The sequence below is a fragment of the Lepidothrix coronata genome, unplaced genomic scaffold, assembly GCF_001604755.1.
Source record: "Lepidothrix coronata isolate B3197 unplaced genomic scaffold, Lepidothrix_coronata-1.0 Scaffold270, whole genome shotgun sequence".
Lineage (NCBI taxonomy): Eukaryota > Metazoa > Chordata > Aves > Passeriformes > Pipridae > Lepidothrix > Lepidothrix coronata.
The window spans coordinates 454,534-477,202 of NW_016690450.1; the positions used below are offsets into that span (position 1 = coordinate 454,534).

A 22,669-nucleotide genomic window follows, 5' to 3' on the forward strand; every position below is an offset into this window, starting at 1 on the left:
CCTTTTTTTTTCTTTCTCAGAAGGCTCCCAGTATGAAAAGCTGTGCCAAAATTAAAAAAAAATATCCAAAGATGCTCTATTAAATTCTAAGAATGGCTCAGATACTAAAGAATTAGCAAAATCCATGTACAGTTAATAAGGTTAATATTGCTTCTTACATGAAAGGAATTATACAGGCACCAAAAGATTTTACAGTTATGAATGAGGGGCACAGGGGAGGAGGGGAAGCAAGTGGAAGAACTGAAGAGAAAGGCATGGGCATTTTGAAAAGCCTCTTAAAAGCAAAGCTGTTGGAAATTTTCAACATGTCACATAAAGTGTATGATGAGAAAGAAAAAAACATATTTAAGGAGAGGAGACCATTGCTAAGCAAATGCTAGAGTGAGATTTCTGCTTTTCACTGTCAGCCCTGTTTCTCAAGTGGTGCTGGCTGCCAGCTCACAGAAGGACAAGATGAGTGCCAGAGCCTTGCATGATGGCAGGAAGAGCAGAGACCAGGAGCAGGCAGCAGGCTGGGACACCCCCTCTCTCTGGCAGCATCAAGATGTTCGGTCTGCTCAAGCTGCCTCCTGCATCTTCACACTGTGATTCCACAGTGATTTATCTCAGGCTTAAAAATACCTTCCTCTGCTTTCCTACACATCTTCTCTAGTGCTAGGGATTACTATGAGCAAGGTGAAAAGGTTTACCATAATCAAGGTGAAAATAATGAGCAAGGGCACAGGGCTTGCTAAGGCGGAGGGGAGCTGCACAAAGCAGGGCAGGTGCACTCAGGAGGAACATACTCCCCAGGGAGATGCCTTTAGAAAGGGAGAGGTGAGGACACATCATCCAGTCAGAGGAAAGCCTCTGGTGTGGTACCTCTGCTGCTTCAGAAACAGACCTCCCATAACCATTAACAGCAGCACATTTCAGTATAAGCTTTTCCTTTATTAACACAGAGCCCCACCCCTTAAAATCGTATGAAAAAATATTAATAAACCATAAATAAGTGACCTGAAATGAAACAAGTACTTTGGCACGCACCCCGTACCTCTTCATCTCATGGGCAAACTGAAAGTAGGTGTGACCAAACAAGAAGAGGTGCTTCTCAGAGGGGGATATTTCTAGGCTGTTCAGTCTTTGCACATTACTCACACAGCTGAACTATTCTCTTGCAAGGTCTAAAAATAAATTCACTTTCAGATAAAGCTCAGTGTTGTAAATTTCAAACACACAGAGGAGGCTTCAGAAAGACAGGATGGAAAATATTATATTATCATTAAGAGAGCTCACATTTGAAGTTTAAAGAAAAAAGTTGACAGAGCAAGCGCTTCTTGCCTGGAACAGGTCAGATCAAGATTAACAGCTGGGTAATGTGACAGTTTCTGAGTACATATATACGTAGTCTACTGTTAAATTTAAACAGACTGCATCATTTTGGTTTACAGAAAGAATGTCTGCTCACTGTTTCATATTTTCTGAAATTCTTTTACTTTCTCCTAGAACCATATTTACAAATCACAAATTCCGCTCAGTTTTTTCCTCCCTCCAAGCAGTAGCATGTCAGTGATGTCTTATGATGCAATCCAATTACCCTTACACTTCTGACTCTCTAAAAAGCTTTTTTGTTAAAAAAAATACCACAGCTAAGTGATAGGACTTTACTAAGCTTGTGTAGACCACATCGGTCCACACTTATCAAAGCCCTTCACTAACACTTACTGACTTCTCAGCTGGATCTATCACAGTCAGCTGTGCCAAACACATGCCATTTTAGAGGAGTGCTCCAGATTCTTCCACTTCGGTTCCAAAAAAAATATGTCTAATTGTACAGTTGTCATGTTAGAACATCTCCATCCAAATTCCAAACTGCAGTAGCTCAAAACTGAGACCTCACTTCCCAGACTCACTGGGTGCAAAGGCAGCTTGGCTGACCCTCAGGCAGCCACAGGTGCTGGAGCCAGAAGCATTGCATCTAAAGGGACAGTTTCTGCTAATTTACAGTCTGATAAAAACCAACAAAACCCAGCTTTGATTGCCTAGATTCTACACTTAGAATTATTCTTCTTGTCAAGAATGATTATCTGCTCCGTATCTATGATGAACAGACACACGTGCTTACCAATTCGCACTCAGTTTTTACAGTCTGGACTTTTTTAATGGGTTTGTAACTGTAGCTAGTGTTGATATACACATACCAGGAAATTTTGACAGGACTGATAAAACCTTCGAAATCTGATTTTTAAGTCACCCTGGGGGATACATTAAATCTTGCTAAAAGGAAGCTAGCTAAATGGAGAAGCTAAGAGAATTAAGCCTTCCCAGGCAATATGGTAAACAGAGATACCACAGTGGAGGCTGAGCACAAATACATGACACATAGCAAACAAAGATTTGAGAAAGTGGAAAAGGAAGTCAGTGTAGCAGAACAACAGGGTATGAAAGGCTGTAAGAAACAAGAAAACATCCTTCTGAAAGCTGGAGTCATATCCAAATGAAGGAAGTATAAAGACTCATGAGCTCATGAAAGACTCCTAATTCTTGCAGGTTAAATCAATAAAAACAAACAAAAATACCCAAGCCAAAATGAAAGCAAACTTAAACCACAATTAGGCAAGCCAAAAGACAGCCTGAAAAGTGACTATCAGAAGACAGAAGAACTAACCTCAGTCCTTTTTTCATATCTGAATGCAAAGCCTGACAGTCTGGCCAATAGACAATCGAAGGATAAAAGCAGCACTTACAGCAGAAAATAATCAAGTATTTTGAGTTCTGCATACAGAGAACCCAGAACTTGGAGAACTGTGTCTTTGTGAGGTACTGGTTGGATCATCCATTTCAAACAGAGATTTCAGTGGAAGAGGCTACAGAACAAACATATGAACAATAACAATTTGCACAGGTCAGAAGATACTATGAAAGCATTCTTAAGGAACTCATGGATGAAACAGCAGTATGAGTAACTGTCTCTTTTAAAACTGCCTCAGAATCACAGGACTGCCAAATGGCTTATACCACACCAATTTTATGATGGTCCCTAAGAGAAAGCCAAAAAAAATCAGATAGTCTGATATCTCCACTGGGCAAACTGGTAAAAAATATTAAAAAGAAAAATACTAGCAGACACATGATAACATGTTATATTTATTGGGCAAGTCAACACAACTCTCAGAAAAGCATGAAAACATGATGAATGAAAAAGAAAAGCATATATTAAGGAACTGAGAACAGATCCTAATTTCAGTGAAATAAATATAAAATGCATCCAATCCCTGACAACTGTTTTGATTTCTGGTCCATTTTTACAAGATTACCTGAGGGCTGAAAACAAGTAACAGGAGACAATGCGGATGACCAAAGACAGGAAGGCTATCCCATACAAGGATTGGTTCAAGTACCCTCTGACTCTTTAGGCTGGAAAAGAGTTGACTGTGGCACAATGATAAAGGGCATTATGCCACTTTCTGATTTCACACTTGTATAAAAAATTAATTTTCACTGTTTATTGCACTAAAAGAGGTAAGGTAAGGTGAATGAAATTAAGCTGATGACAAGTTCAAAAACAACTGAAAAAGGCAACTCTGCATAACACATTCAAAGTCTGGAGGTCTTCCACACAGGATGTTCAAGTTTACATGGGTCCACAGAACAACTTACCAAATTCATAAAATCAAATATAACAATAAAAAGATTATACTACACTTAAGACTCCAGCTCTTTGTCTTAGGAAGTTTCCAAGCCACAGATTTCATATTTTTTCAGCTCACCTACCTTCTGCTACATTTATTCTGCTATTTCCAAAGGCAGGGAGTGCAAGAGACCAGCATGAGCAAGACATTTTGGCAAAGTGACGTGAAGGGTTGGAGACAGTCTCCTTATACTTGTGCCATTGAAAGGCTGATTTTTTTTTTTCCTCTTACTAAGCCTGTCCAAAGAAAAATCCCTGACAATATGAAACCAACAACAGTACTACAGATTCAGACATTTAGTAGCACATCGGTACTGATGTGACTCTGACAGGTCAACTAGTCCTAGAATTAACTTCTCATAGAAAACTTACAGACTTTCTGACTGTAGGACTCAGCTGAATTTCCCAAAGCTTTCATTCTTTAGGATTACGAAATAAAGACTGGTGTGTTTACTAGGTAGAAGGGTGGAGGTGTGGGTTGTTTTGGGAGGAGTAGTGCAATGAAGACAGACTGGCCTAAAATTTGGTTTGGTTTCAACTAACAACTTCACTACAAAACTCTTTTTTTCTCAGTATTTCAGAAAGCTGATCCAGGCCTGAAAGCAAGTTTCTCATTCTTTCCTAAAGTTCCCTCAAATGAGAGCTGGCATCTCCCATTACGTGGACTGCAGGCTCCACTAAATCACAGGATACAGTAAACTGAGCTGACTACTGAGTGCTACCCATAAGACCGTATTTCTTTAAGTTTGTCGCAACCTGGCAGGTAATGAGAAAGAAAATGCCCTTGCTGATGCACTTATGGGAGCCTTAGATATACAAAAAAGTCCTGAATTCGGCCCTGCTTGACATCACAAAATCAGACTCAGTATCTGCAAGCGAGATAAACATATTCATGGTAGGAAAAAAATCTGTTAAAATAAAATATGCAAATGTTTTCAGGCTTGCATGTCATTGATATTTTGGAAAGGTTTTGTGCGCCCACGATGTTTCTCCTTTCAGAGGGGACACGTCCAAATCATTACCTCAGCAGCTGCTGTTCCAAATGGTGCTCAACAGCCCCAGAAATGAACAGCATCAACTTCTTTAAGTACTTAGCAGTGAATAAATCTGTTCTGAAATGTTTACTAGGAACAATCTGATCATCAAGGGTGGTGAAAGTCAGTATCAGGCTAAGTAACTGTTAGAACATAAATCCAGGGTAACACTGTTCACATCATTGACATTTCTTGCAGTTACTTAGCTGGTTTAAGCATAAGTCTACCCAACCCCAAGCCTAAGCATAGCAAAGCTTTACATTTGCAGAGTGAGTACACACAAGAAAGGACAAACAAAAAGAAATCTACCTACATTTTACTGAGACAAAGCATGTCCTAAATTGATATAACAAAAAGAATCAAAAATGTATATAAAAAATTTGTGACACACTATTACACAAAACTAAAATAAGGTAAGGTAAACTATACCAAGAGGGGAAAAAAATACATCCCTTATAGGAGCCAAAGTTCCCAATGAAGTCCAAGGGGGAAACCTCAGTTCATTTTCTAATGAATTGAGAATGTTTCCTGAAAAATCTTCTATTTTTATTCCATGTTGATTTTAATTTTATTCCATGACAGTAGCTGAGTTGTTCCATTTTTCTGCCTAATTTCTTCCCAGTTGTGAAACAGGTGCTGTGAAGATTAGTTAAGTATTTGCAGGGTAATGAAAAACAGAGTTTTTAAAAGAAATCCTGCTATTATTAAGTTTTTTATTATATATTATAGTATACTTTTGAAGTTTATATACTTCTTACAAACCCTAGACAGTGATGGAGTTTCTTTCTATAAAACACATCCCCTTCAGACGAATTTATGTACACTTATGCTTTCTTGATGCTTTGGATGCTTTCAGTCAATACACTACTGCCAGAAGTCAGTGTGCAGTTTTCTAAAGCTGCTTAAGAGGTGGAGCTGAAAGCCTTTTCCTGTAAAGTGAAAGTAAATTACACCACTCAATTACACATACAATCATTTTATATTGAGTTTTTTCTTACTTAATTTTTGAAAAGTCTATTTTCATTAGCTTATTATGCATATTGATAAGTCAAATAAATTATTTTTTAAAAGATCAACCCGAACCAGACTCTCCCTCATTTTCACCATTTAGGCTACAGTACTTGCCAATAACTGTGAATAATATAAATTTTAAATCGCACTTTTCCATGAATATATTTATTACTGTCATATCTGAGCAAGTGGAAGCAATTGTAATACCAAGTGATGACACATACTCATCAAACCAAAAGAGATCAAAGGATCTAAAACAAATACAAGACAAAAAAGGTTTTCATGAGCCAAAGCTCTCTGCAGTGATTATTTAAAGACAATGTGCTTCCTTCTTCTTATTTAACAGAATTAAAGAAGAAACAGCTCATGGTGAGTGGGGAGCAAATTCCTGCTATTTTCCTAAATATTCTCTCTCATTTTTTAAATTATTTTTTTAAACATACACACACATTCTGATACATGTCATTAGTAATAGTGTGCCAATTCTGCACCATTTCTACCGTAGTTTACACCCAGTACCACCATATTTTTAGCATTCTTCAAGTTACAAGATTTTTGGGCCCCCAACTGTAATTTATTCTATATTTATAGAAGTACCAACATCCCTGTGGCCTTTTCACCCAATCTCTCTATAAATGTATTGTCAGCATAAATGATACAGCAGTGATTGCAATATTCTGTTCAACAACATCAGCAAAGTAGGCCTCCAGTCCTGACTGCACCTCTCACATGCATGATTTAAATGCTTCTAACTAATAATGACTTGTTTAGCAAAGTTTTACTCTGAAATGAATTATCTTCACATCATTTTATCCTTTTACAGTTAAACCATCGTGTGATCAGCTCCTGGGCTAAACAATACAAAATTAAATAAAAGAAGAAAAAAACCTTGAAAACAGCAGGTTCAGGTTTAAATTTCTGATGTCAAGAATGCATTCTATCTCTGAAAAAGGGGAGCAATGAGCTTTTAAGAATACATCCACCAGAAAGGAAAAAGAAAGAAGAGTAGCTTAGTGTTACTCAATAAATTAATATAATTAATGCTATATTTCTACACCTTTCAAGTCAATGGTCTACGTTACTATAACTTAACTGAACAGGAATAACTGTTCCAAAATAACTATTCCATAATATTTCCATGTCTGAACATTTTTTTCATTACAGTTCTTACGACCTTTTTTCAAAATAATTTTTATGTGCAAATGAGCCCATATATAACCTGTACACATCTACTATATTCTGTAGTCCTAGAAGAAATCACACATTATGTGTTGATTTCTTAAGTTGTCAGTGCTTAAAGGTTTACTGTTACATTAATCATTAAAAATAATATACAACTCTAATTTTGCTTTAGACTTACACTTCATTTTTTTCAGGTTTATTTTTAAAATCAATGGTATAAGGCAATTTAATGGATTTGGGAGGAGAATTTAATGGGTTTTCTTTCTTGTAGTTTATTCAATGTACTAATCCATCAGTTCTGAAAGGAAATAAAACAACTGTTTAACAATGTGCAATAGCCATGTTACCTAACAACATGCCCAGAAAACCTCTTATATTCACAATACTTTTTTAAATTGCAGGAGAAATCAGTCAAACTGCAATATGGAAAGCCACAACAGCGGTCACTCCAGGCACTGCATCGATGGAAACACAGCTCCTGGAAAGTTCCATAAAAAACTGAAATTTCCTGTCCTAGAAATCCTACCATATCACATGTGTACCTAAAATGCTACCGCAGCATAGGATGATTATACACTTTGACAGTCAACTGTTGGTTCAGTTGGAGTAAAAGAGGTTATAACCTGATTTTTTATCGCCAGCGACTTAGAGCTTGTCTTCTCATGCGCTCACTCTGAAACACCAGATGCCTGAACCCAGTGTTCAACATTTTGTATCAGTCCTAAGGCTTTTCTCTCTCCCATGCTTAGATGACCAGGTTCTACATTAAAAACCTATGAAATTTTTCCCCTGTTAAATAACATGGTCTGATACAGCAACGTGCTTTCTAAAAGAAGTTCAGGATCCTATTCTTCTCTCTGTACAACCTAAATAAAAACATCTATTGTTTTTTCGTCTACATAACTTTGTAAATTCTCACCAATCTGACATCTACTTACCTCCATCTTCCAGTTAACTTTATTTATCAATGGTTTACTTATTTAATCCTGTTTTTAGTATCAGAATGGAACAGGAGAAAAAAGCCTGCCTGTCAATTACCATTTCCATGGGTTAATTTATCTTCCAGCCATAAGTTTCATCCACGACAGCCAGTTCTATTTCATTATTTACTGTTATTCTCTAAACTTAAGCACAATTTCTAACATACACAATATGTTAGACACAAGTGACTATGAGGAAGCTTAGAACTGAAATTTGTCTATCTGTTTTTGTTAAGAAATCAAAGGTCTCAATATTCTTTCAGAAAATAAGTTTGTCAGCATGGAACATTCTAACTACATGCTTCAGATTGCAAAATAAAACAAATAGAGACCTATCACAGCACGATGCTAAAAGCTGTCCATCATGTTGGTTTGCCTGGCAGGAGATCAGGAGTTATGGAGAGTATGCTCTCTCAAGAAGCAGGTATTTATACAAATTAGATATAATTTAAGTCTTGTACATAATCCTTGGAAATTCATCACCAATGAACTGACATGTTTTATATATATATATGATGTAAGTCCACTGAATATTAAATATGTTATGTACTTGGAGGAGGGGAGGTTTACTACACATCTTATAATAATTTGCCCCATCATAACAGCAGATGCTGCTTTAATGGAAACTGCATAAAAATACTCAGATAAGCAACTACCCAGCCCAGTTGCTGCTGATTTACTAACTCAGTGTAGTGGGAACAGAAGGTACTGGGCAGCTTGAAGGATCAGGACTTAACACTTTGTGTTCACAAAGGATTTTTCATTTAAAAAAACCAAAATATTTTACAAGTCATTAATTCAGCTTTATGACAATTCTGTGCACTACAAAAATTTGATTGCAACATTCGGGTTTTTTGTAAAGCACTAAATCTTGGAGCTTTGAGGAACCTTATATGAAAAATTCTGTTCTAGCTCTTGAAAGTTCATTAATTGCTAGCCTTAATACTAGAATCAAAAAGAATGAAATGTGATCCAGCTGTAGCTGGATAATAAATCCAGCTGGATCTTGTATTCATAAGGCAAAGGAGAAGAGGGAAAAAGCTTTTCAATCCAAGGAAGAAAGGGAGTTTGAGACAAATTTATAAACTGTTCAATACAGCACATTATTAATAAGATTTTCCTATCAGATTTCCTTGCAACATAGGTGTGGATTTTGGTTTTGTTTTTAACCTGAAATACAGAAAGTCAACATCCCCTGTTTCAAACCCACCCCAAATTTTTCCTGTCTTTTAGAAGCCCTTGGCTTTAGAAAGCAGGGCCTAGAAGTAAAGGTGTGCTGACTCAGCAGTAACTCTACCAGTTATGTACATAAGAATGGCAACAACAGGTCAGATCACTATATCTCCCACAGTGACTATCAGTGGATGCATAAGGAAGTGTTAAAGGATACAGCAGCTACATAGTGTACATATCGCACCAGTTTCCTGCCCAGGGACTTTAGGCAGAGGTGGTATCATTGTGCTTAACAGCATTGGATGGTTCTTTCTCCTGTAAAGTTATCTAAATGTCCTAACAGACCAAGTCAGCCACCAGTATCTCTAATTTCCCATGCCAAAGAGAAATACAGTTTATATATGTCTCTGTTCTAGGATGAACCTAACTCTGAGCTCCTAGCCAGAGTAGGATGTGGTTGTTATTAAGCTACCCACACCTACACACAACATAACTGCTTAAAAATGGGAGTGCGGCACTGCCGGTCGGGCCACAGCACATGTAATATGCCAAAATAGTACAGTGCTACATGCACAGAAAGGCAGGGCTCAGCCACACCACCCCCCCCACAACTGGCTTTAAAAGCAACCACAGTGATGCCTCAGAAAAGCTGAAAATCAAGAATTTGTCTGAGTCTCTCATGATCTCCTCATCCTTTCCTCTTTCTTTGGGGCACTCTGATCTAGTTTATTGGGGAATTGAGGTGGAGTCAGTGCAGCTTCACACAGTAGAAAAATATTACAACAGATACTCCATGACTTTTGACAGCAAACTTAATGCTGAAAAGAGCTCTTAGACTTCTTTTGCTTTTGACTACAGCACAGATCCTCTGGCACACAGCACACTGCTGGAGAAGAAGTACCTTCCCAAAGGAACTTCTGCCTCCCTTTGCAGTGGCTCTTTTTAGTATGCCTGTACATGATGTGTACTTGCCATTTTTCTTCCTTGCCATACACAAAGCCAAATATTTAACCAATTGATCTGTCAAGATAAGACAAATTTTTAACAATTAAACATGTGCTCAACAACTGAGCCTCATTTAAAAAATGAGATCTCCATTTCTTCTAACGTTCATTTTTCTTCTTCAATTTAATAAAAAGTGTAACACCACAGACACACTTCATATTGTTTTTTTCTAAAAGCTACAAGCAATGTTTAAACGCCCAACAAGAAGGTGAGAAGGAAGGAGAGGAATAGATAAGTGACAATCTTGTAAGAAGAAACTGAGAAATCTGACTTGACACACCGGTCACAGCAGGTGACACGTGATTTACTGATGATAAGAAAGGGCCCACCTAGTACATCCTACACTGTCAGCAATAACACCATACGGGAAACACCTTGTCTCTGGAGAACTGGACTGTCTGATAAAGATATCCTCAGAACAGTTGTGTTATTTACTAAATTAATTCTTTTGTGTTGACCTTGATCAATATTACCAGAAGCAAGGTGTGTGACACTCGCTCATTCTTCTGAATTTAAAATCCTTTTAACCACTCCTTACCTTATCAAACACATCAGCCTCTGTTGTCAAGTTTTATCGGCAAACTTTAAAGCGTGTTAATGTTACGGGAACACTATTGCAAACATCAGTTTCCTTCTGCTAGGACACGCTCACCCTCTAGCTCTGGGATTCGGACTATCTCTGAGTAAAACAGGGTGATGAAACTATTATTGCTGAATTCTGCATGATTCATTGCTGGTAATAACCACCTCCAAATGCAAAATTCCAATTTACATTCTCATAATCAAAGGTCAGAAAAAGAAAGCAAGAATGGGTTATTATTCATAGCAGTTCAAACTATATATTTACACTAGATACTGTATATAATTCTTAGATGAACTGTGACTACACCTGTAAAAAATGTGATATATACAGAATTACATATTTATAGCTTCTTGTATAAATCCTGCTACACTTCCCTGCGACAAAAGCTTTTTTGTGCAACATTGATGTGCCATCCCCTAACACACAATTCTCCAAATATTTAATCTCCTAAGAGTCTCCTCCTTTTCTAGAAAACAGTGACAACAGACTGGCTCCCCAGCATGGGAACACCTTCTGCCAGCATTCAACGTTGCAAGTGAGGCCAATCCAGCCACTGCTGCCTTTTAGCCAAAGGTATGTATATAAACAAAGTAACTTAAAAAAAAATAGATTATTATTTGTCTAAAACACCAGGTTTAAGACTTACCTGTGCACCATAATAGCCAAATTATTATAATTTGACACATGTAAAACTGTGTGGGCATGGGGATGCAAGAGGACTCAGTATAAGACTCACTAATGTAAAATACTCCTGCCTACAATTGCTGGGCATTTGGCATAACTAAGCCTCCTCAGAACCATCAAACAGAAGGCAAGAACTCACTCATCAATAGAACAGATATCCAAAAAGGTCATCAGCATGACAGCATGGAAGACTGTTTGCCTGATCCTTCACATATGTCTTTGAGACAAGCAGATCCATAAGAAGAATAAGACTTTTGATTTACAGAGTACCAATATAAGCTAATGGAGTATTTTTGCATTTTTCCATTTTGAATTTTTATTATTTTTAATAAGAATGGTGAGTTCTTTATAATCATCAAATACAAAAGACTTCAGCTTTAATGTAGACAAGAACACCCTGGCCAGCAGAAGCTTGGCATGAGGAACAGAAATAAAAAGAACTCTTATTGCCCTTTTAAAAATCAAAAGTAGCACCTTATCAGCATAATGACAGCATTATTTAAATAGCTTTCATGTGCCATTTTCACAACACTATTTCTATTAAATCACTGCGAATAAACATCTATAAAAATCATTTATTAATCTTTTTTCCCAATTAGAATCTCTCTGAATCTCTGTACGATAGTAATTTCATTTCTTCTCACTTGCTTGCATCTTAATTAAAATCAGTCTATGTTGACTTTCATTTTTATAGTATATCTGCCTATTTCACATCATAGCACCTTCATGACCCCCAGAGAGTCATGAGCTTTTAATATTTTATTTTGACCTTGTTAAGTAACTGGAACTATCAAAGATTTTTCTTCTCTTGGTAAGCTTTTTCAATCCTTCTCAAAATGTAGAGTGTATGTGAAAATACATAATTGAGAACTAAGCTTCCTTTAAACAACATATGTTCATTTATTAAAAAAAAAAATTGTTGCCTTTCAAGTTATTACAAGTATTAGTTTATGAACCATAAACTTCAATATTAATTACATGAGGATCACTGTGCAAATTATACTTAGAGGCCTTTTTCCCTGAGCTTCAAGACAGAAAAAGTTTTTGATTTTCAACTAAAAAAAATCATCAATAATTGGTGATTTTAAAAGACTTAAAGCAGACTTCTACACAGGTATCTGAGTTTACAAAAACAAGAGGTTGGGGGAGAAGCAGCTATCTTTTATTAGAGCAGCAGACACAGCTGAAAAGTAAAAGTACCTCAACAAAACACACAAGCCCTTCTCCAGGCCCACAGCAGAAAGCTTGCCTATGTGTTTCAACTCCATCACCTGGTCTAATGACAGGTATTACTGAAAATGCTTACAGCACAGGAAGAAGCGTCAATGCAGATGGGAACAAGAAAGGTGCTGAAATATCCCTTCAGCCTAACACCTGCAAATTTGTCTTTGGATCTCACAGAAAAAAAACAAAATACTGGGTACACTGGCACATATATTTACATAATTTGCATTGGGTCTGGGTCTTCATCCAAGGTCTTGCAGTGTTACCGCTCTCGCAGACAGGCTCAGACTCATGTAAAGGTTTTGGCACAGTCTCAGTCCTGCTGTCAGAGAAAGCCTGATTACACGCTATCATTTAGTAAACTTGTTTTTTCATTCAGCTTCAGTGTGGACCCTTACCTGATAAGATAGCCCAAGCTATCTAACCTATTACAGGAAGCTATCTTCCTGTTACAGGAAGGGTATTTGGCACAAGACTTTTCAAGCAGAACTGAAGCTTTAAAGGCAGCTGGGATTTACAGCCCCTTTGAACTACTGCTGGATGGTGCAAAGGCCAAGATGTTCAATGTTTAGGAATACCACTGCACTGAGCCTAGCTGAGCTAGGATTTGTTGCTTCTTCGAGAAGCAGAGCAGGCACAGCCACAAAGGTCTCTTCACTCAAGCTTCTATTTACATTCCAGAAAGTCGAGTCTCGAGTTCATCAATCGTGTACAATCAGTTATTTGGCTACCGGGTGGAGGAAACTGAAGGCAGCTGGTGACAAAGTGGGAGAGGTGAATTGTTTGCCAGGAAAAAGCTGAAAAGTTTCAACAACGACAACAACAAAGTTTTAAAGAAGAAAGATCAGAATGAGTGAGAATAAAGGTCAATACTAAGATGGGGAACAGCAAGGGAATGTCTATTTTAAGGAGACCGCAGCATGAAAGAAAGCACAGAAACATGCACAGTTCTCTTTAGAGGATAGGGCAGAAAGAAAAGATGCTGCTTGTGATTAAATCAGCACTCCATCTAGGGAGAAGAACAAAACTTAGGAATTTGCAAGGAATACAGCTAATAGATCACCTGGGCATGCACTAAAAAAGAGATTACAGGAAAGTAAAGTGGAATTCCCAATGAAAGTAATTATAATTTCAGCTTTTCATATGGCGTGCAGATTTACCCAAGGTCCAAAGAAGAATACTTAACTTATTGCTTATCAAGCCCATCTTCTTCCCCCAGCATTTTATACCTCTTTCTCCCCCAGCCACCTTCAAAAACAACTGCTGGTAGTCAGAGCAGCTTAAGTTCTGCTACCAAAAGCAGAGAGCTGTATATGAAGAAATACAATACAAATACCCGTGGCTCCCCTGTAGATTTTGTTACCAGTGAGTGCTAGCTCACTGAAAAAAGTCCTTCGTAGGCTTCTCTCAGATGGGGCCTGTGACAAGTAGCTAATACTATCGAACTGCTATAATTAGCAGCCTCACAGTGGTTGTTGAGACGAGTATACAGACCACAGGCATGAGCTCTGAAGAAGGGACTGATCCTCCAGCTGTGAAATCAAAAGAGCAACAGGCTCCTAAGTACAAATACTTGTGTTACCATTAGTTGATAGCTGAAGTCATAGCTCTCCATGCATGCTAGCTCCCAATCTGTACAAAAGCTATAGCTAACCACCCTGTCATGCCACTTATGTGCTTATAAATGACCACCCCAGAACAGAACCAAATTCTGGTTTTTAATGCAGACAGAAGTTCAAGTGAAGACCATAAATCCCATTTGAACATTTACAGAAACATAACTAGGCAAGCAGAATATCTACACCATAAAATTATTGGGAAGCTTCCTCACATTAATTATCTTTGAACTGTTTTTTTCCTATTGACATGAACTGGTAAGTATTGAAGCAGAAACCTTACTTCACAAATGATCTGTGCTCACCTGTAAAGAATATTAGAGATAGCCACTGCCTAAGGAAGAAGAACTATTTGTATTTTAAGAAAGGTGGGTCAGAGATAGAAGAAATCATCCCTTTAAAAAAGTGAATGAAAATTCCCATCTGCCACTCAACCCTAATTTCCACTACTCGCACTCAGACAATAAAACTTTCTATTTCTTTTAAGACAGATTCTAGCTAGCCCTTGCCTTTTCATATAGGCAACAGAAGCTGACCCAATGCTTGATGAGACTAGAAGGAATCTGGAGGTGCTCTGCACTATACTGTGTTCAGATGGGCCAGAACCTGGCTAGCAACCAATTCAACTTGTACTCATGCATACACAAGTCAGCTATTAACCCCAGAAGTTCTTAAAACACCTATAATTTCTCAAGTACCATGTCCTAGTGCTGAAACCTAATCATATATTTGGATGTTATAGACATTAATTTAAGGATAGAAATGACACATACCTTCAGTTGCTACCTCAAAAAACCAGCAAACCCTAACAGTGGTCTCAAACTTGAATTATTTATATGGTCTCAGGATGAACATGTCAATTACTTGTCAGAATCTTTGTATATAAGCATGGTTTTTTTTAAAAAAACTTTTTTTCAGAAGCTAAAAATGCATTTTCAAATATGGTAATCATTTCTAGATTATTTCAAGATCTGAAAGGATTATATGAGCTATGCTTTAATTTGGTTTCAGAAGTTCCCTATGAAATGGACAAACTCTGAAGTGCTCTTCAAGATTGCAATACAAAACACAGTTTGATCAAGGCCAAGCATCAAGCCAGTGGTAGAGCTGAGTTCTGCAGCGTGGTATTCTGCCATCAGCCTCAAACTTCACTTCCTTTTTCTACTAGCAGAATATATTGTGGTAGTATAACCTTCCCTCTTCTGTGGAATAGGAATAATTGTACTATTTGTAAATTTTCATATTGGCAAGTTAAACATACATATAAATTCTACTAAATTAAACTTGAAAGCAAGACTGTTTGGTTAGATCATGTAAATAGAATGCTGTAAGACTTGCTGAGTTCTGAGAACTGAAACCACAGCCAGCCAAAATACAGCTGCACACAGTCAGATATGGTGTGTCTGCTAATACTGGAAACTTTATCATGCGGCAGCAAATTTAACTTCCGATTAGTATATTCACAGAAGAAATATAGGCTGAATGTAATGGAACAACAACAACAAAAAAAAAACACTCCAAGGTCATAAGTTAAGAAAGCCAAGGGTACTCAGTTATTTTATGGAGTATTTGACAATATTTGTTACTTGTACTACCATGGCATCTAAGAGCCCCAAGCATGAGCCAAGGCTCAGCTATGCTCATCCTTGTAAAAATACAAAACAAAAGATAAACCATAAATTGTTGTAGGCCATAGCTAAGGGTTCATACAAAAGCAGGGTACTGTCAAGTGTCAAACGCCCTGACTTTTAATGATGTACATCTAAAGCCCAGAGCTCAGTTCCTTTGCTTTGATGTTAAGTTGGTGCTAGATTTACCTGCTCAGCAGCAGGCCACCTGGAGTTGGATGACTTCAACTGCTCAGACCAAGGACGTGCCTGAACTCCCACTCTTCCTCGAACTTCAGGCATTTAAACCAAGAGTGGAAGGGAGACACATCTATCAATCCACGAGACAGATTTTTGAGCCTAGATTCAGTAAAGCCAGAGGGATTCAGAGGTATGCACTCAGCATCCTTCCTCAGACACTGGAACAGTATGCAAGAAAGACCTTGAAATTCATGGAACAAGAAAGATACACACTTGCCCCAAGCTGGGGACACCCTTCTGCAGCTTAATGGTTAAAGCATCAAGGAAGAGAGTCTCAGGTTCCAGTGTGCGCTTTTAAAGTTGTTTCTAGTTTTATCACATAACTTAGATGTAAAAATATACAAATGATGCATAAAATCAAATCACATTGCCCAAATGAGTACCTTAACTAAGAAGCTATGAAGTTGGCTTGACTCTTGCTTATTTTCATTCTAGTCTTGCAACTCTTGCATTGTGAATGTGAACACAAGGCAGAATTTCTCGTGCCAACTTCTTTCAGGTACTTTCTAGTTAAGGCAATTAGGGCTTGCAGTGTTTGTGTTTTCTGTTAAAAGTGCTGGAATAAATATTTATTTTTAGGACCTAGTTCTTTCTTTGGATCTGACTGTAAGTGTTGCAGGTTGGAACAGTGACATAGAATATGTTGTGCAAGTTACATACATCATCTTTAAAAAAACATAGCTGCCTTTTAGATTTATTTATATTTTTCTAGAGTTGTATTGATAGTCAAAGGAGCTTGTCTGCTTTTCACAGCACATATTGCTGTGTTTAAGAAGCACTCTTACAAATTCTCAATCTGGCACCTCAAATAAAACACTGAGTCACAAGTCCCTTGAACCCCAAAGTTGTTCATGCTTCTATTTACTTCTTCAGCCCACTAAAATGCCAGGATGGTATTCTCAGCCAGCTTCTCATAAGTTAAGTATTAACAGCTTGTGAGCTAAGCAGCAGGCAGCGGTACTGTTACATCACTGCTTTCAATTTCAGGCTGCCTTGCTTAAAAATGCACCCTAACTTTCTGCCTTCCTGCGGGTCTGCAGCGGAGCCAGCTCTCCCGGGCAGCGGGGCAGCGAGCCGTACCGCACCGCCGCTCAACCCAGCACCCCCGAAACCCAAAGCAGGCACAGGCTCCGAACACCCACGGCACGGCCTCCGCGGCGGAAACCCTGGGGCGGTCCGTCACCTGGAGCATTTTTTATCCGTATTGGGAATTTAATTGTTCCCAGTCTTGTAGAAGTACTCAAAACACGAGGTGTGCCACGACGCCCAGCAACGGGCACGTCTGGTACCCCCCCCGCCCGCCCTCGAGCACCACGATGCGCTGGGGCGCGATACGGGGCCGGTCCCGCCCCGCGGGGAGCACGGCAGGGGATGCCCGTCAGCACGCGCGGTGGTCTTTGAACACCCTCGCCCGCCCAAAACCCGAGGCGGGAGCTCGCGGTAACGTGCCGGCTGCGGAGGCACCGGGGACGCGGGCGCGCCCCTGCCCGAGCCAGGAGGTATGCTGCTCCCCTGGAGAGGGAGCCGAGCGCAGGGCTTCCCTCTCCCTCGCCCCACACAAAGACACGGCAGGGCGGCGGGGAGGCGAGCCGGGCCCCGCCGTGCCTCCCCTGTCCGGGCTTCCCCCCTCGGCGCCGCCTGAGGGACACCCGACCCCGGGCAGGGCATCGCCGCCCCCCGGGGGACCGCCCGCCCGGGGCTCGGGGCGCACCGCGGCGGCTGCCGCGGGGCCGGGGGCGCTCGGGGCGGGCGGGACGGCGAGGCGCTCTGCACACAGGTAGCTCCCTGCTAAAATGGAGGGAGCGGAGAAATGCAGCGCTCGCCGGAGAAACTTACCGGAGGAAACCGACGAGCCGGACAAACTGGAGTTGCTGGATGCGGCCATGGTCCCTCCTCCTCGCCCCTTAGCTGCGAGCCCCGCGTCGGCCCCCGCTGCTGTCCGGCCGCCGCTGCCGCCTGCCCATCGCAAAGTGCCGGAGCCGCGCAGCGCCGCCGCCGCCGCAGCCCGCGCTCGGCCCCCCGCGCTGCCGGGGAGCAGGAGGCGGCCGTGACCCGCTCTCTGGGGCTGGGCGAAGCCGCTCAGCAGGTCACGGAAAGGGCCCCGCGGCGCTTCCAGCGCCTCTCTCCGCCCTGGGGAGCAGGGCTTACCTTGTGACGGGGACGGGAAAGCCGCCCTGCCAGCGCCTTCCCTCGCCTCCTCCCTTCCCTTCCCGTCCCTTCCCTTCCCCGCCTCCTCGCGGGCAGCGCTGACAGCCCGCCGGGGGGACCCGCCGCAGCTCCCCTCACGCACACAAAGGAAGCGGCGGCGCTGCCGGCCGGGCTGCCGGCCCCGGCTGAGCGGGCGGGGTGGGTCCCGGCCGGGCGAGCCCCGGCGGCGCGGCAGCCCCGCCGAGCGGCGGCCAAGCCCCTTCCCGGCCGCCGCCGCCGCCTGGCACGGGGCTGGCGGCGAGCGCGGCTCCTGCCATGTGCCGGCGCCCGTCCCGGCGGGGCGGCAGCGCCTGTTGAACGCCTCGGCCTGGCGCCCCCTCGCCCGTGCCGCAGTGTGGGCTCCGCGCCCCGCCGCCCCCCGCCCTGCCGGCGCTCGCCCCCGCCGCCCTTTGTCCGCCTCCTTCCCCCGCGGGCTGCCCTCCGTTCCCGCGGCTCTCCCCCTCCCGCCTGGCACGCTCCCACTCTCACTTTTTCCCTTTTTATTCTGTTTTTTTTTCCCCTCCCTTCTGGCATCCGTTTTGTTAAAAAAAAAACCCACAGAAATCAGGCCGACACCAACACCGAATTTTCCCTGCCAGGTGCACGGCGGGTGCTGCGGGGTCCCGGCCCGGCCACAATTAAGATCTAATCCCCCACCTTCTCCCGGAGCACTCCCGGTCCCTGCGGCTCTGGGGGCGCACGGGAGGCAGCTGCCAGGCATCCAACGGGGCTATGATGGGTCTGTGGCCAGCCAGGCTGGGCCGCTGCCCTGTGTTTTAGTGTGCAAGTGGGAAAGGGGAAGAGCCAAGAAAGCATCGCTTGGAGGCTTCCTCCTGCCCTTCTTGTTCCCTTTGCAGTGCTTTATCGCCAGCCAAAGCTTCCATCCCAATTTATAAAACGGGGCTGGGAAGACGACAGGAAGGTGGGCACCCGAGTGGCATGGCACAGTCTCGCTGGCATGGGATCTGTAAGAAGCTTACAACCTATTTACCATGACGCTGATTTATGAAAGCCTTCCATGTTTCGTAACAGGGAGTCTGTAAGACAAAGTTACTTCGGAAGCGAGGAAGCCCATTAAAGTTCCTTTGGCAATCTAAGCCTTACCCACCCGGCTACACTGTGTCTCAGAAGAGCATGCAAACCGCCTGCCCGCTCTGTATAACCCGCGCCCAGCCGCTTTCCTTTCCTCCCGCAACCAAAATCCAGTCCGAGCTCCCTACACCCTGCAGTCGGTTCCCATTTTTATCTCGGAAAAACAGGTCCCGAGACCCCCTCTAGCGGCGGAGACACCAGCGGCAGCGATCCGCGCTGCCGCGGCAGCGGGGCGCCGGGTCCCGCACCGCCCGCGGGGCTCCTGACGGGAGCGGTCGGAACGCGGCTGCAGCCAGCTTGCTTTTCCAGGTTTTATTTTGTAATGACGTCTTGCTCTGTGTGAGAAGTAACGAGCTTTAAACCAACTCCTGTTAATCTGTAAATTGCCACGTACAGACATAAAAACAGCACAGGCGTGTCACTGCTTTTTGGTCTTTGGCCAAATATTTCGTGTCATGCATTTTAAAGATTGAATGTTGAGGACAAAATGAAAAAGGCAGATAGGTCATAAAAACAGGCTGATACTTGGGATGTAGGAAAATAATAATACGGTAAACATCAAGATTGTACTAGTAAGTTGTTCACTCTCAGTGTTTCTGTTGTTTTGAATAGTTAAATAGTATTCGCTTTTCTGCTACGTGGTCGTTTTTCCTGCTCCTCCTGCTATATCTTTCTTTCTAGTATTTGCCTCCTTGTAGTCTGTTATGTCTTCATTTTCCCCTCCCTAGTGTAGCTAGTTCTGTCTAGCCCTCGTGTCTCTCCAGCAACTGTCAGAAATGTGTCCCATACGATTGGTGAAATGTGGTGTTAACAACACCAGCAGAATCTGCAGGGAAAGGGGCAAATAACCTAAAAGAGAGAAAACTTCCTCACTCTGCTGAGACTTTGCAGACAGAAAGAATTTTCATAATTAATTTTAAATTTTCTTTCCAGCCATAAATCTGGATAAATCAAGAGAGGAATTTCTTCAAAGAGTAACTAATCCAGGTATTCCAATAATTGCAAATGCAGTACTTTTTCTTCCAAAGCCAGTGAGTCTGTACGTGTCTGGTTATGAATGTGTATACCTTTGAAGGACAGGCAACTGTTGATAATCTTTGTGGTAACTGCAGGTATGAGGTTGTGTAACCTCAATTTCTACAACATTGAAAGGTAAATTAATAAATTTAAGTGAAATGTACAGTAGATTAAAATAAACTTTCGCATTTCAAGACAGGATGGCCTTTTTCTTGTTAGGAGCAAAGAACATAAACCCCATGAAATTAGAGGGGAAATTAGTAGATCAAAGAGGAAGCAAATTTAAAGGACGCAAAAGTAAAAAGTAAAAAGTGCAAAGTAAAGAGATTCGAATATAATCTCAGTTCTATTTTGCAGAAAATGTGAGCAGATTCTATCCTAGCGTAATTTGTGCAGAGCCCAGATTCATCCATTACTAGTGGTACAAATACTCAGATATCAAGAATAAACTTTAAATTGTAAACTAGATACTGTGATGTAAACTGTTCCTGGGCTTTCCACAAGTGTATGCTTCATATAAATCTGATAAAAACTGTCCACTTTACTCTCCCTATAGAAATAAATGTAGCCTGCTTCCATGGTATCAGCACTTTGATGAGAAGTCCCAGCTTCCAAAAGTTTTGAGGAACTCAGAAAAATATTTCTAAGGAAATATCAGAAAATACATTAAAGGTTATTTCTGTACCCTAATAATCCACTCTCATACTTCTGCATGGTAGAATTCCTGTTCAAGCTAGAACTTACACACATTTTATTTCCAATAACCAAAAATTAGTAAATACCATGGAATTACAGCAAACAATAAATGTTGCAGCCTAAGAACTATTGAACCCAACACAAAAATAAGTAAAATTGCGTTTGGAAGTAACTTTCTTTCACAGTGTAATTCTGAACCTGTTGACATGTGGGGACATGCACAATTTCATTGTCGCACAAATTCTGATGGAACAATGTATTTTGGTGAAATTGTGAGTCTAAGCAGGATGAGGACCTGCATTTGGAGAGCCATCAGTGCAAAACATAGTGACTTTGACAGCTGAGGACATGACTGTGCTGCTTTTGCATTATGGAGCGGCCTCTGGTGTGGCCTTGGTTCCCCAGACGACTGGTATGTACTGGTTTGTGTCCTTATTTCAAAACAAAGCCTCTGTAGATTATTAGGTAGGCCACCTGCTTGCTGCTTGGTCATTAGTATCACAGCTAACTTGTAATAACTTTGTGAAGGCAAATCCCAGCTGATATATAATTTTTAATGTTACCATGTGATAAAAGCAAGCAGAAAGTCACCCTTCCCCCGGACAGCAGGATGAAAACCTAGAAATAACAAATAAAGGAAAGTGTGCAGAACTGTGCTTCTTTCCTTCAAGAAGCCAGATTTTTCCCTATTGACCAAATGGCTTATTGCATAGCTAAGTATCAACGAATTTAACATCCTGGTTTCCTCTCATTCAATTTTAGACATAGTAGGCACTTTCACAGGGGAGGGAAAGGCCTCTGCTTAGAACTTCTTTTATTTTATTGACTTGGCAGAATGCTTCCTGCTGCAGAAAAAGAGATCTAAAATACAAGTATAGATAGAAAAAAAAAGGTCACTAGATGGGGTCTGCAGCAACATGAATCTCTGTATCAGCCTGGCTTACTCTATCTGAAAAAAATTAATCTAAGGCAGACAATAATTTATGTCGCTATCTTTCAGCTGTTGAAATCTCCATTATACAGGACCCATTTCATAAGAGCCCTCTAAAAGATTCTGGCCTGAAACCAGCATGTCTTGAGTCTCTTCAGCCTTAAGCCCTCTCCATCCAATACACTTCGTGTTGATTTCCAGCAGCCAAGCCTCTGTAGGCGGCTGCAGTACAATCCTTAAGGCCCTTCTGGTTTTACAGCATCTCAGATTATGTTTATGGAATCTGGCATAATCCACTATATCTGACTGCTGGGCTATTACAGCAGAGGAGTAATGGTTTACTATGTGCCATAAACTTTTGCCTGGCAGGGAGGACAGGAGTTTGAATCCTAGTTAACGAATTTATTTCAGGATGAAAACTGGCAGTTGTTATTTCAGTGTGAGTGTAGATAACTTGGCAAAAATGTTGGGATTTAATTAATTATGTAAATGAGAGGAAAGTAAAGATGTTTGGCCCACTGCTCTGATTATGTAATAGGTATAGAAATATAAATGGTATGTGCAAGACAGCAAGACATATGACACAAAGATTTAGTGTGCAAAGACCTAAAATGCTAATCCTTCCTTTGATGTTTATGTTGCTTAGCTGAAAAGGGAGGAAATGCATTTATCATTCTTTGATGTTGTGAAAGGGAAAGACCTTTATAAGCAATATA

General features: G+C 41.2%; 1 protein-coding gene across 1 annotated transcript in view; it reads right to left on the reverse strand.

Annotated features, from left to right (window-relative positions):
* Positions 1–17,983, reverse strand: part of CHN2 (chimerin 2) — a 163,557-nt gene extending 145,574 nt beyond the window's left edge. Inside the window, exon 1 of the mRNA XM_017836115.1 lies at positions 17,867–17,983. Coding sequence (XP_017691604.1) covers positions 17,867–17,915 — 49 coding nt within the window. The 5' untranslated portion in view covers positions 17,916–17,983. The remainder of the gene's footprint in view (positions 1–17,866) is intronic.
* Between the last annotated feature and the right edge of the window lie 4,686 nt (positions 17,984–22,669).